Here is a 13,599-nt window from a genome sequence, read left to right as displayed (position 1 = left end):
AGCGACTTGTATGTGTTAGATATGGAAGGTTTAGAAGTAATTTTGGGGATGGATTGGCTGGGAAGGTATAAGGCCACTATTGAATGCAGAGAGCAGAGAGTTTTGTTGGAAGGACCAAGAGGTGAAAGCGTTAGATACAGGAAGTTTCCCAAGGGACCCAGGACGAATTTGGTGTCGACCTTAGAGTTGCAAAGGCTTGTGAGGCAAGGACACCCTTTGTATTTATGTCATATCAGCCAGGGGGATAAGAAAGAGGGGAATCCCCAGGATATTGCTGTGGTGAATGAATTTTTGGATGTTTTTCCTGACGAGATTCCCGGAATGCCACCACAACGGGAAATTGATTTCACGATCGACTTGGTACCGGGGACTGGACCGATTTCTAAGGCCCCTTATCGTATGGCTCCAAAGGAGATGGAGGAATTGAAGTCTCAACTTGAAGAATTGTTGGATAAAGGTTATATTCGACCTAGTGTTTCACCTTGGGGCGCTCCAGTTCTGTTTGTGAGAAAGAAAGATGGTAGTTTAAGGTTATGCATTGATTACAGAGAGTTAAACAAGGTAACAGTTAAGAATAAATACCCGTTGCCCCGGATAGATGACTTGTTTGATCAATTGAGAGGAGCCGGGATCTTTTCGAAGATTGACTTAAGATCAGGTTATCATCAGCTAAGAATAGCTGAAGGGGATATACATAAAACCGCTTTCAGAACACGATATGGGCATTATAAGTTCACAGTGATGCCGTTTGGGTTGACAAATGCTCCAGCCGCGTTCATGTGCTTAATGAACCAAGTGTTTAGTGCATACTTGGATAAATTCGTCGTTATCTTTATCGATGATATATTGGTCTATTCGAAAGACCGAGAAGAACATCAGGAACATCTACGATTTGTCCTGCAAACCCTGCGAGAAAATAAGTTGTACGCGAAGTTGTCAAAGTGTGAATTTTGGTTGGATAAGGTATCGTTTTTGGGTCATTTTGTCTCTAAGGAAGGTATTTCGGTGGATCCGGTAAAGGTGGAGGCAGTTCGAAGTTGGCCGTCACCTAAGAACGTCACCGAGGTACGAAGTTTCCTAGGTTTGGCCAGGTATTACCGTCGTTTTGTTAAGGATTTCTCGCGTATTGCTCGGCCCATGACCTCGTTAATGAAGAAAGAGAAGAAGTTCGAATGGACGGATGAATGTGAACAGGCCTTCATGACTTTGAAGGAAAGGTTAACTACGGCCCCTGTTCTTACTCTACCTGACCCTAAGTTGGATTATACTGTTTACAGTGACGCATCAAAGAAAGGGTTGGGTTGTGTTCTGATGCAGGACCGTAAGGTGATTGCTTATGCATCACGACAACTGAAGGTACATGAAGTTAATTATCCGACCCATGATCTGGAATTAGCCGCTATAGTTTTCGCTCTCAAGATATGGCGGCATTACTTGTATGGCGTTAAGTGTAGGATTTACACTGATCATCAGAGTCTGAAATATCTCTATACACAACCTGACTTAAACATGCGACAACGTCGGTGGTTAGAGTTGATGACAGATTATGATCTATATCATGAGGGGCGGGCGAATTTGGTGGCCGATGCTTTAAGTAGCAAGTCTAGTCACTCGCTGTCTGCCTTGGACGGAGTAGAAGAGTTGCATCGGGATTTTGCTAGGCTGAACTTGGAAGTAGTACGTAAAGGCGAACTACAGGGATGTTTGAATGCCTTGGCTATACGACCTTCGTTCTTTGAGGAAATTTTGAATTCTCAGGATAAAGACCCGAAACTCTTGAAATTAAAGGACCAAGCACGGGAAGGAACATCAGAGGGATTCCTTGTCCATGAAGATGGAAGCTTGAGGTTCAAGGGTCGTTGGTGTTTACCGACAGGGGAGGAATCTTTGAAGGAACGTATCCTGGATGAAGCCCATTGTACGAAATTTTCAGTACACCCGGGTGGTGACAAGATGTACCAAGACCTCAAGTTAATGTTTTGGTGGTCGGGGATGAAGAAGGATATTGCAGAATATGTCTCACGCTGCCTGACCTGTCAGAAAGTTAAAAGTGAACATAAGATACCAGGAGGATTATTACAACCGTTAGAGATACCAGTATGGAAGTGGGATGATATCTCTATGGATTTCGTTGTGGGTTTACCTCGAACAAAAGCAGGTAATGATGCGTTATGGGTTATAGTTGATCGTTTAACTAAATCGGCACGTTTCATCCCTATGAATTGTCGCTGGGAGATGGAACAATTGGCACAAGCCTACATTAAGTATGTTGTACGATTCCACGGTGTACCCCGTACTATTGTGTCAGATAGAGACACACGATATCTGTCACAGTTTTGGCAAACCTTGCAACAGGCCATGGGTACAACGTTGCTCTATAGTACGTCGTTTCATCCGCAGACGGATGGACAGACAGAACGAACGAATCAGGTATTGGAGGATATGTTACGTGCTATTGCCATGGAGTGGCAAGGGTCATGGGATGAACATTTGGATCTAGTTGAGTTTTCTTATAACAACAGTTATCAAGCTTCTATACAGATGGCTCCATTCGAGGCTTTGTATGGGCGTCGTTGTCGTAGTCCGGTTTATTGGGACGATTTTACTGAAGCGGTGACCTTAGGACCTGAATTGTTGTTTCAGATGAGTGAGAAGGTACGATTGATAAGGGATCGTTTGAAAGCGGCAAAGGATCGCCAAAAGTCGTATGCTGATTTGAAACGACGACCAGAGGAGTTCACCGTGGGAGAACAGGTATTACTTCGCGTATCACCCATGCGCGGAGTAGTACGTTTTGGTGCTCGGGGAAAGTTGAGCCCTCGGTTCATTGGGCCATATGAAGTTTTGGAACGTGTGGGTAAAGTGGCTTATCGGTTAGCTCTTCCAAACTCTTTAGAAAAGGTACATGATGTATTTCATGTGTCTCAGTTAAAGCGGTATCATGCCGCAGCCACTCATGTATTAGACCCTGAACCTTTAGATTTGGATGCATCTTTGTCGTACCCTGAACAACCGGTTCGAATCTTGGATAAAAAGGTCCGTAGCACTCGACGGAAGGATATAATTATGGTAAAAGTCCTGTGGTCAAATCACGAGCGTGAAGCGGCTACTTGGGAAACAGAAGACGCTATGCGAGAAAAGTACCCTCACCTTTTTCAGGTTAGTAGCGTTACGGGGACGTAACTTCTTAAGGGGGGTAGAGGGCGATAGGAATTTCGCGCGAGGAATGTTAAATCTTTGTTTTGGTAGTCGTGTTTTACTCATGAGTTATGATGTGGAGTTAATTGTGATAGCATGTGTGTTCTATGTTTTCCGTTGTCACATAAGTTACGAGGACGTAACTTCTTTTAAGGGGGGTAGTCTGTAACACCCCGTAATTTATCAGGTTTAAGAAATAATATAATAAAATAAAATAAATACGTATTATTAAATTATATCATTCCACATAGATAATTTTAAGAAATAAAGTGAGTTAAATTTTAACGGTAACGAGTTTTATCGCGTACGAGGCTATCGCGTAACGGTTCTTTCTATTTTAACAATAATATAATAATGACTTAATTAATTAATTAAATTAAATAAAAAAAATAAATAAATAAAAATTGAGAGGGGAGTGAAGGGGTGGCCGGTTGTGGTGAGGAGGAATGGGAGGAGTTTGTAACTCCTCTCATAAGTGAGTATTATGGCACATTAAGCTCACCTCTTAAGTGCCTATTAATCCTTAAGCATCATTTGAGTTTCCTCACTTTTCCTAAGCTTTCAAAGTGAACAAAATTCAGAAAATTTTCCTCTTTTCTTGCTCTTGTTTCGGTATTCAAGAAAAAAAAAAAAAAAAAAACTTTGTTCAATCCAATCTTCAAATCAAAGGGTAAGTAAGTTGAGTTGTTATTTATAAATTTTATTTATAAGAAATTCTAGTATGAGATTATATAATATTTCTTTCAATATGATGATATCCTATGACTTATTAGGAGGATTGAGTATTTTATATAAGTTTTCTTTAATAATCCTTTGATAAAATTGATTTGTTAAAAGGGTTAGATCATATTTCTGTTATGCAAAATTTTCCTTGATTTACATTCTTTAACAAAGTTTAAATTTGTTATAAGAATAAAGTCTATTCAAATGTTAAATTGAATTTATTTTACGATTTATATTTCTCTAACAAGATTTTAGTTTGTTAGATGAAATTTTAAGTGTGTGGATTAAGTGATGTAAGTATCCATGAGTTTACAAATCCTTTAACAAAATTTGATTTGTTTAAAGGATTGTCCTTATATATATATGTTCGGTTTAAAATAAAAAAAAATGTTGGTTTATGATTCTCTACAAAATTTAAATTTGATAAGAGGATCAAATATTTAATTTAATTATCATGGTTATGAAATTTTAAATGTTCTTGAAGATCTTGAGGATGAGTATGACTAAAGTTGTTAGTTTTATGTTTTGATGATGGTTTAGATTGTTGATGGGATTTGATGTATTGTTAGATGTGTGGAAATATCAAGTGGATTGTGTGATAGGAGATTTGGTTTTATTTGTTTTATCTTAGTAAAATGTAAATTCGATTTTTGGTTAGGTGTATTTTGGTATGGAGATTTAAAAAGGATTAAATAATTTAAATAGAAAAAAATATATATAAAATAAAAATAATTTAAGTAGAAGGAGTTTCGGACAGCAGCTGCTGCCTCGGTAGTGGCGCCCCGATCCGAGTGTTGGGTGTGTTTCGTTGTTGTTTTATCTAATCGATGCGCTTTAAAACTCGTTAAAACGCTTAAAATAATTAAAAATAGTAATCGGATGCTAGAAATTATGAAAATTGGTACCCAAGGTAATTGATGCGTTCCGGACGCAGCGGTGAAGTCGGATTTTTAATTTGAATTTTCTAAACTGTCCGATTTGGCCATAAAAGTTTCTGGTCAGAATGGGAATTTTGGAGCAATCATGAGTTGGATGAAAACATTTGAAATTATCAAGTTTTTGTGATATTTTAGTAGTATGGAGTGGATTGTGTGTGTAAACCCGTTATTAAACGTGGTCGTTCTGTGTGTTTGTTAATTAGGACCTCGATTCATAAGAGGGTGAAATTCCTGTCGTGCTTAAACGTCGTTTGGATTTGCAGTGTTTAAAGGTACACGCTTAGACCATACTGTTTATATGGTTGTGCAAGTAATGTTGTTTTATTCCTAATCAAGGCATTGTAATCACATAAGGTTTAGACACCTCAAATAATATGAAATGATTATGTGGAAATTGAGAATTTATGGATATGTTACCCAGAAGGGTTAACAAATAAATTGGAAAACTATCAACTATTTTTCCCATGGCATTCAGGGATCTTTATGGTCACCATGGGGGTATGCATACTTAGCCTTTGGCGACCCGAACAGGACGGGCAACGTCTTAGGTAGGTGGTTGCCTTGGGATTTGCTCTCCCAAGTGTATTCCACCAAAACAAATTTGGAATATGACTTGTACGACCCGAACAGGACGAGCAACGTTACAAGGTTTGGAAATAATGAATAAAGATTACATAATAGAGCCTTTGCATGCTAGGGTAAACACAATGCTTGTATTCAACCTGTTTTGTATATGTATGAAGTCTCTGACGTGTATTGGTTGTTCTTTGGAACCTGCTACGTGTTATCATATGACGTGCAGCAGGTTAACTGCAGGAGGGGGCTGGAGTGAGGATTCAGCTTAGAACCCGTAACTATCAAGTCTAGACTTACTTTGTAATGAGTCTAAATACCTCAGTTTATGTAAACAAAGTTTATGATGTTTTCTTTTTATTTCGTACAACTTTTAGCTAGTCTAGAGGCCGGTGGGCTCTCGAGTTGTATGTAAAGACTTCCGCTGTTTTGTTTGGTTTTGTTTTGTTTGGCGCTGTTTTCTTTGTTGACCATATTCCTTTACCGTTGGAACGTTGACGATCCGAGTAAGGATGTGTTTATTTGTGTCCGTAAGTGAACCGGATTCATGTTTTCACATGATTTTCCGGGTCACTTTAACCGGGCCGTTACACGACGACTCATCTCCGCGTGCAACGAATCGTCGCTTCTTCACTGAACTCTTATATCCCAGGCAGAAACAAAGCAACGACTCGTCGCTGCTGATGTCATGAGTCATTGCATGTCTGTCAGAGCCGGTTTATTTTCGGAACCACTATATAAAGTGGCGGTTACCTTTTCAAAGGGGGAGTTTTTATCAGTTTAATAGTAGTTTTAGTTAATTATCTGGAGATTAATTTTGGTTCTTTAAGCTTTTGTTGCAAAACTTCGTTGTTACATTAATTCCTCTTGCAATTTACATTATCGTTTTTCGTAATTAGTAAGTTTTCTTTGTTAATTGCTTTATTATTTATCTCTTGCATTGAAATTATTCATCATTTTATGTTTAGTATTTCTATTAATTCATCATTTATTATGAATTACATATTTACCATCATGTTTAGTGAGTAATCTTCTTCTTTAGGGTTAGGGTATAATCCCTAATTCGAAGTATGGAATGACATTTTATCGACTAATTGTGTAAATTTGGGTTTATAATTAAATCTACGCTTAATGAATCTCGGTTTAAACATCTTTTTTAACCTTTTCAATAAAACGGAAGTTTGAGATTAGGACTAAATTAGGATTGAGATATATTTAAGTTAAATTCCTACTAGTTTAGCCAATAAAACGGAAGTTTGAGGATTAATACTAGTTTGGTCTTAAATCGATATTAATCAATAGAGCGAAAGTTTGAGATTAATTAGATCACATTTAATTATGCTAATGACTCAATTTCATACAATCATGGGAGTGATCGATTCCCGTGATAGAGTTAGGTGATGCTTGACACCCTAGAGCTTGTCATATCATATTCATCTTCATATTGATCATTGTTTAGTTTTAGTTTTTGCATCGTAGTACTAGCTTCTCGACCACATTATTTCTTGATCTGTATCTTCTAGTCATGAAACAAACAAATTGATTAACTCGTCTCCTTGTGTTCGACCCGCGACTACACGTCAACCGTGCGCTTGCGGTTATTAAAATTTGCACCTATCAAGTTTTTAGCGCCGTTGCCAGGGAGGCGACGAATAATCCTTTTGTTTTGTTGATTGATCTACTTGTCACTTGCTTGTTGCCCCCTCTCCTAGACCCCTTTGTGTTTGAATTCTTTGAATACATAGAAGAGCTCGATCTCTAGAGCGATTCGACCCAGAGATCGAAGCTACTGCCGTAGACTGAACGTCGAACGCCTTAGGCAGTTAAGGCGACAACAAGACCAAATGGCCAACAATGCTAACCAGCCCTTTGACCAATTGGGTGCGCCCACGCTCACCCAAACTTCCATACCATGTATCGTCAAACCCGATTTCGGTACAAAAAATTTTGAATTGAAGCCTCACCTCATCCAAATGATTGAGAGGAACCAATTCGGCGGTCACCCTAGTGAGAGTCCTCATGATCATATCGCTGACTTCATAGAAAGGTGTGACACCATTACCGCCGAGGACTTGTCCATGGAAGCGGTACGTATGAGGCTTTTCCCTTTCAGTTTGAAGGATAAAGCAAGTCCTGGCTCAAATCCGAGCCGGCCGGTATATATAGGACCTGGGAGGAACCAGCCAATGGCTTTTTGGCTAAGTTCTATCCCCCACGAAAGACTTCTCAAATCCGGACACAGCTGCAGACCTTCAAGCAGCGACCTTTTGAATCCTTCTACGAGGCATGGGAGAGGTTTAAAGACCTTCAACTTAGTTGTCCTCACCATCAGATACCCAACTGGTTGCTCGCCTAATCCTTTTATGGAGGATTGTTTTATGAGCACAAGTCGTCGATTAACGCCGCATGTGGCGGCGACATGCACTCCAAGCTCCCAGATGACCTTTTGAGACTTTTCGAGACCATGGCCAAAAATGGGTTCTCATGGAGCAATGAAAGAGGCCCAGTGTCCCAGAGTAATAATGCTGAATCCGAGACCATCAAGGCACTCACCAAACAGATAGCCAATCTCACTGAACAGAAGGCTAAGGTAAGCATGGTAAGCTCCTCCTCAAGTTTTAATAATGCTGCTAATTTATGTGATACTTGTAGCGTCCCGGGCCACTGTTCGAGTACTTGCCCCCAAGTTTACGAGGAGGCAAACGCCTTGTACAATTAACCTCTTGGTGAACCACACTCTAACAGATATAATGCAGGTTATAAGCACCCTAATTTGTCCTACTCAAGTTTAATTGTCACATGATTCACTAATCTCCTTGCGAATTGCGAATCAATAAAGCAAATTATAGTCGGTTTTGGGTTATTTTAGGATCATTTTGAGCGAATCGCAAATTTAAAAAGCGAATTAACCGGCGAATTATATTACACCGACAACTTTCTTAGATCCCTTCTCAACAGCTCTTGTGAATGATGAGCATCTTTTTGATTATGGGTATATTTTTTCTTTTTTGTGTTTCTTTATAGGGTTATCATTCAAGATGAATCAGAATTGGTTATTCATATTCCATTTATAATTCTGCCTTTTTTGGTTTCTCGTTTGGAAGAAAAATAATTTGTTTGTCATTGGTGCAATGTGCAATTCTTAACTTGATGTTTGAAATTCCTAGTTACAAATATCTTAAACTCGAGACAACTGTTAGATTGCTCGTTCTCTGTTTCCATGTCAATTTGTTTTTGACAGAATTCTTCTGTTTGGACTTTCTTAGGTCAGTGGATCCAAATTTTACTACCTGAAAAATGAAGCCGTCCTGCTAGAAATGGCTCTTATTAACTGGACTCTCTCTGAAGTTACAAAAAGAGGTTTTATCCCTTTGACAACCCCGGAAATTGTGAGGGCTCCTGTTCTTGAAAAATGTGGGTTTCAACCTCGGGCAGAGAATACACAGGTTTACAAGATAATTTTCTTTTGCCATTTTGGTGATATTTAATCTTAATGTTGTAGTTATCAAAAAATAATTTTGACGAGCATATTTAATGATACCCACATAGCTTTTGAAGTCGGTAATTCTAGACGCTAAATAACTTCATGGACCGCTTAAGCTTACTTTACTTTATTCAAACCTCTACAGGTTTATACTATTGCAGGTTCTGATCAGTGCCTCATTGGCACTGCTGAAATACCGATCGGAGGACTTCATATGGATTCAATTCTTTCGGAATCATCATTACCGTTGAAGTATGTTGCTTATTCACATTGCTTCCGAACTGAGGCCGGGGCTGCTGGTGCAGCAACAAGGTGACATTTCCTTTTATAGTATTAACTTTCTTTTGAATTTTCTCTGTTTTCTCTAACATTATTGGTTCATTTCTGTGAAATTTTCATTTCTCAAGTTTCTAAAACAATAATTTTGCATTTTATACTCGGCTTGAACTTCTAAAAACGGAATCCTGTCATCTGACAAGTTTTTTTTTTTGATTTTATAGAGGCCTTTACCGAGTGCATCAATTTAGCAAGATTGAAATGTTCATACTGTGTAAACCAGAGGACAGTGATAAATATCTTGAAGAGCTAATAGGAATCGAAGATCATCTCTTTTCATCCTTGGGTTTACACTACAAGTATGACGAACCATATTACCGTTCAATTACTGCACAAGTTCCCCCCTCTTTTCCGTTGTAAATATCTGTTATTTTTTTAAATTTTGGCAGAATCCTGGATATGGCATCTTCAGATCTAGGTGCTCCTGCTTTCCGTAAATTTGATGTGGAAGCATGGATGCCGGGATTGGGACGTTATGGTGAGGTAGGTTGGCTCTCGCCTTGTGGATATAATGTTATATCATAATTCATATATGTTGCAATTAGAAGTGTTGTCATCGGGTTGATTTCGAATTAGGTGTTTCGGATCGGTTTAAAATCGGGTTGTGTCCATATTGTTTTTTACATAATTGTAAATCATTTTTAAAGTCGGGTCAAATCGAATTGTGTTACAAGGTCAGTAAATTATGGGTCTTCGGGTCTGTTTTGAATACCTCTGGTTGCAATCTCAAGATTTTGTCAATCAAAACTCATTGTTATGTTATCCATTTTGCAATGATGCAACGGACATTGATGTATATTTTGTGTGTAGATTTCAAGTGCTTCAAACTGTACGGACTACCAAAGTCGGCGCTTAGGGATCCGATACCGTCCAGAATCGGCGTCTGTGAATCAGAAGAAATCTAAGAATGCTCCAACGCAGTATGTACACACACTAAATGCAACAGCATGTGCAGTACCACGCATGATTGTGTGTTTACTGGAGAATTACCAACAAGAAGATGGCTCTGTTCTTATTCCTGAGCCATTGAGACCCTTCATGGGGGGGATTGATCACATAGCTTATAAATTTCGATAGGAGTACGAGCATACTTTTTCTTGAGAAAATACTTCTTTTGAAGTTATCAAGTTAGTTTATTTTTCGATTTATGAATGATATATATTTGCTATTTTTTATCTTGATACGGTTTGCAATGAAATAATATTTGTCATAGTTCAAAGATGTCTTATTAGCCACTTTTGGTTATTTTTGTGGCAAATCATACCAATTTTGATTTCATCATTTTTTTTATGTCGCAATTGAATTAAACATGTAAAAAGGCTGATCGCTGCTGCATGTATTGAAAATAAGATGAAGTAAAATTGTTGAAGGTACGAAGTGTTGGTGAGCTGAGAAGAAATATAAAAAGTTGAAATTTTGAAAACTAAAGGAAAATCAAAAATGACCTAGAGGAAAGGATACAAAAAACATATGAAAAACCTAAATTTATAGGTTGGAATGGTGGGTAATCGGAAACAATAAGTGGGAACATTTATGGGACATAGAGACTAATATATCGTCCATTTAGTTGATCTTAACTTTTGAGTTAAGGCTTCGACGTTTTTTGTTGTTGATGAGTTAAAATCATACAATTATGATGATTCATGAGAGAGGTGAACGCAGAGTTTAATTCATCAAAATTGTCTTTTATGAAATTATTTAAATTTATCTCAAAGTTCTTACAAAAACTCAATTGAAATTCAAAGTTCGTAAAAAGTTCTATACCAAGATGTAAGGATTTAGCAATAATGTTTTTATGAATGAAGATCATTCAAGATCAATGATTCATTCTAAATCAATCATTCTTATAAAAGCAAGTTCAATTAACCAAAATTTTCTTTCATAAATTTATTAGAATTTATCTCAAGTTTTAACATATAAAATAATCAAAATTTAAGTAAAGTTATTACAAAATTTCAGAAAGCGAATTGGAAAACTAATTACAGGCTAGCAGGGGCAGGTGCACCACAAGCAATTGGGTTTTGTGTGCCAGTTGTGATAGGCTTAACATTTTTACACATTGAAACAGCACCACCAGCAAATGTCAAGTCGATGTCAGCTAGCTCCACCTTGTCACAAGGAACTCCACTACTGCACAATAGCTTCACCGCCTCCTTTGCTCCTGCTGTCCCCTTGATATTCTTGAAACTGATGTTACTGAGCTTAACCTTAGATGGTGTCTATAATACCCAATCACCAAAAGAAAAACAGGAAAAACCATCAAATGTTAGAGCATAAGTTATCAGGTCGGTTACTAATTTAAACATATCAATACGGACCCAACCCGATATAAACCAACTCATACAACTAACAATTATGCAATATAAAACTATTTAATTTTAACTCGACAAAAACTGATAATTAATGAATTGAGATTGGATTTTTGTTCAATAACTAGTAGAATGATTAATAATGTTAAGAGTGATCTTGTAAATAAACCTTTTCCTTGCAGTGGTTGTAGGGGCAATATTCTTGATCAATAAGTACAGGAGTGAGGACATTGTCAACAGTGATGTCTTCAAAGTGGAGGTCGGAAGCACTAGTTTCAAATGAGTTGAGCCAAGACTTAATCCTAATACCATTATCAGTGTTGCTGATGGTGCAGTTCTTAACATGGACACCTGTGACGGGAGCTTCATTAGCGTACCTACCAAGACTTCCAATGCTAATACCGTGGCCAGGCCCACAAACGATTCCTTCAAGGTTAACGTTAACAGCCCCATCACCCATGGAAATACAATCGTCCCCTGTACCGATCTTTGCATTGCTCACTGTAATCCCTTCTGAGCGCCCAATGTGAATGCCATCCGTGTTAAGACTATCGGCTGGTGCGTCAATTTTAATCCCAGATAGTGTTAAGTTTTTGCACTCCAAAACTGCCATATGATACAACTTACTGTTCAACGAGCTAATCCCATCTATCTTAGTGTTCGTAAGGAAGTTGAACCTAAAATTCTGCAAAAATCATATTAGTCAAACACACAACATCAAAAGAAAAGATTATTGTTAAACCTAAAAATGGAAACAAAGACTTACATAGGGAAGATTGTCGCAAGTGCCAGTTGCTGCACAATTGTTTTGCTTCCATGCTACTTGTCCTTGACCGTCAAACGTTCCTCCACCGGGGAGAGTGGTAACGGTAAGGCCTTCCACATGTTCGAATTTAACCCAACTATCTTCGCCTTTGAATACAGCTACTTCTGGTGGGGCTTTGAAGTTTCCGGCAATTTCAATAGTAATTGGGGCTTTGCATGGACCAAGAAGCTTCAAAGCAGTTAGTGTATATGTTCCTACTGGGATTATAATTTTTGCTGGTGCTATTGCTGCGCATGCTTCCTTCCATGCAGCCATCATAGCCTGTCATCTCAATAATTCATATATATTTTTTAGTTAAAAAAATTTATTTGAAATTTTAATAACGTCACCTCGCATTTAAAAATTATCCATCAATAATACTCCATAAGTTATTTCTTTGAAATTGATATAGAAATTACTATTATGAATGAAATATAGAGGGGAGGAAAAAGAGAACTTAATATATTTTTTGAAAAGTAAGTAATCATACCTGTGTTGCATCTCCATCGGGCTTCGCACCAAGATTTGATATGTCAATGAGAACAGATGCGGGAACAGGAGTTTGTGATCTTACTATAGATACAAACAAATAGAAAAATGAAATGAATATAGGATTAAATGTTTTCATTTTTTCTCTGTTTTTTTTTTGTTTTTTAAAAAAGGGGCTATTAAAAAATATTTTTTGATGAATTTTTATTGGTTGCTACTCACCTTATCTTTATATAAAGTATCCGTTATAATTTTACACCACTAATTTATATTCTAAATTAAGGTAAAAGCTAATATTCAGCTAAGTTTGTAATTACAAATAATTTTCTCCTATAAAAATGTCATTTCATTCATAATTATACATCTTTTTAACTATAAACTAAATATAAGATAAAAATCTAGATTTGTAGCATCATTTTAGATGATAATAAAAGTAAACAATGTGAAGAATAATGTTCAGATACATTAATGGATTTAAAAATGGACATAAAAAAATAAAGAAAAAATTAACTAAACAAATACAAGAGGCTAACATATCTTTATTTTTGTTAGCAAAAATGGTATGTTATTTATTATTAAAAAAACACATAATTTTGTACGAATTATTTTCCCTTTTATTCAAAATTTAAAATATAAGTATAAATATAATTATATTAAATATTCAATCAAATTTTTTTATCTTTTGTTCTGATTTATTTATCATGAACCAAATTTTCATAATCACATGCACACACTATGGAAAAT

General features: G+C 37.1%; 2 protein-coding genes across 2 annotated transcripts; one reads left to right on the top strand and one right to left on the bottom strand.

Annotated features, from left to right (window-relative positions):
- The first annotated feature begins 8,461 nt into the window (after positions 1 to 8,461).
- On the top strand, positions 8,462 to 10,497 carry LOC130811259 (serine--tRNA ligase, chloroplastic/mitochondrial-like). Its single transcript, XM_057677482.1, has 5 exons — positions 8,462 to 8,878; positions 9,062 to 9,228; positions 9,417 to 9,551; positions 9,642 to 9,735; positions 10,063 to 10,497. The coding sequence occupies exons 1-5, from the start codon at positions 8,750 to 8,752 to the stop codon at positions 10,327 to 10,329; spliced, it is 792 nt and encodes a 263-aa protein (XP_057533465.1). The 5' UTR covers positions 8,462 to 8,749; the 3' UTR covers positions 10,330 to 10,497.
- A 711-nt stretch (positions 10,498 to 11,208) lies between these two features.
- LOC130811258 (probable galacturan 1,4-alpha-galacturonidase SALK6) lies at positions 11,209 to 13,042 on the bottom strand. Its single transcript, XM_057677481.1, has 4 exons — positions 12,857 to 13,042; positions 12,328 to 12,648; positions 11,731 to 12,246; positions 11,209 to 11,471 (listed from the first exon to the last, which is right to left on the bottom strand). Exons 1-4 carry the CDS (start codon positions 12,992 to 12,994, stop codon positions 11,232 to 11,234), a joined length of 1,215 nt encoding a protein of 404 aa, XP_057533464.1. The 5' UTR covers positions 12,995 to 13,042; the 3' UTR covers positions 11,209 to 11,231.
- Positions 13,043 to 13,599: the final 557 nt, after the last annotated feature.

The sequence above is a fragment of the Amaranthus tricolor genome, chromosome 4 (genome assembly GCF_026212465.1).
Source record: "Amaranthus tricolor cultivar Red isolate AtriRed21 chromosome 4, ASM2621246v1, whole genome shotgun sequence".
In the NCBI taxonomy this organism is placed as follows: Eukaryota; Viridiplantae; Streptophyta; class Magnoliopsida; order Caryophyllales; family Amaranthaceae; genus Amaranthus; species Amaranthus tricolor.
The sequence above is the reverse complement of the archived record's forward strand: the minus strand, read 5'-3'. Positions and strand labels throughout refer to the sequence as shown.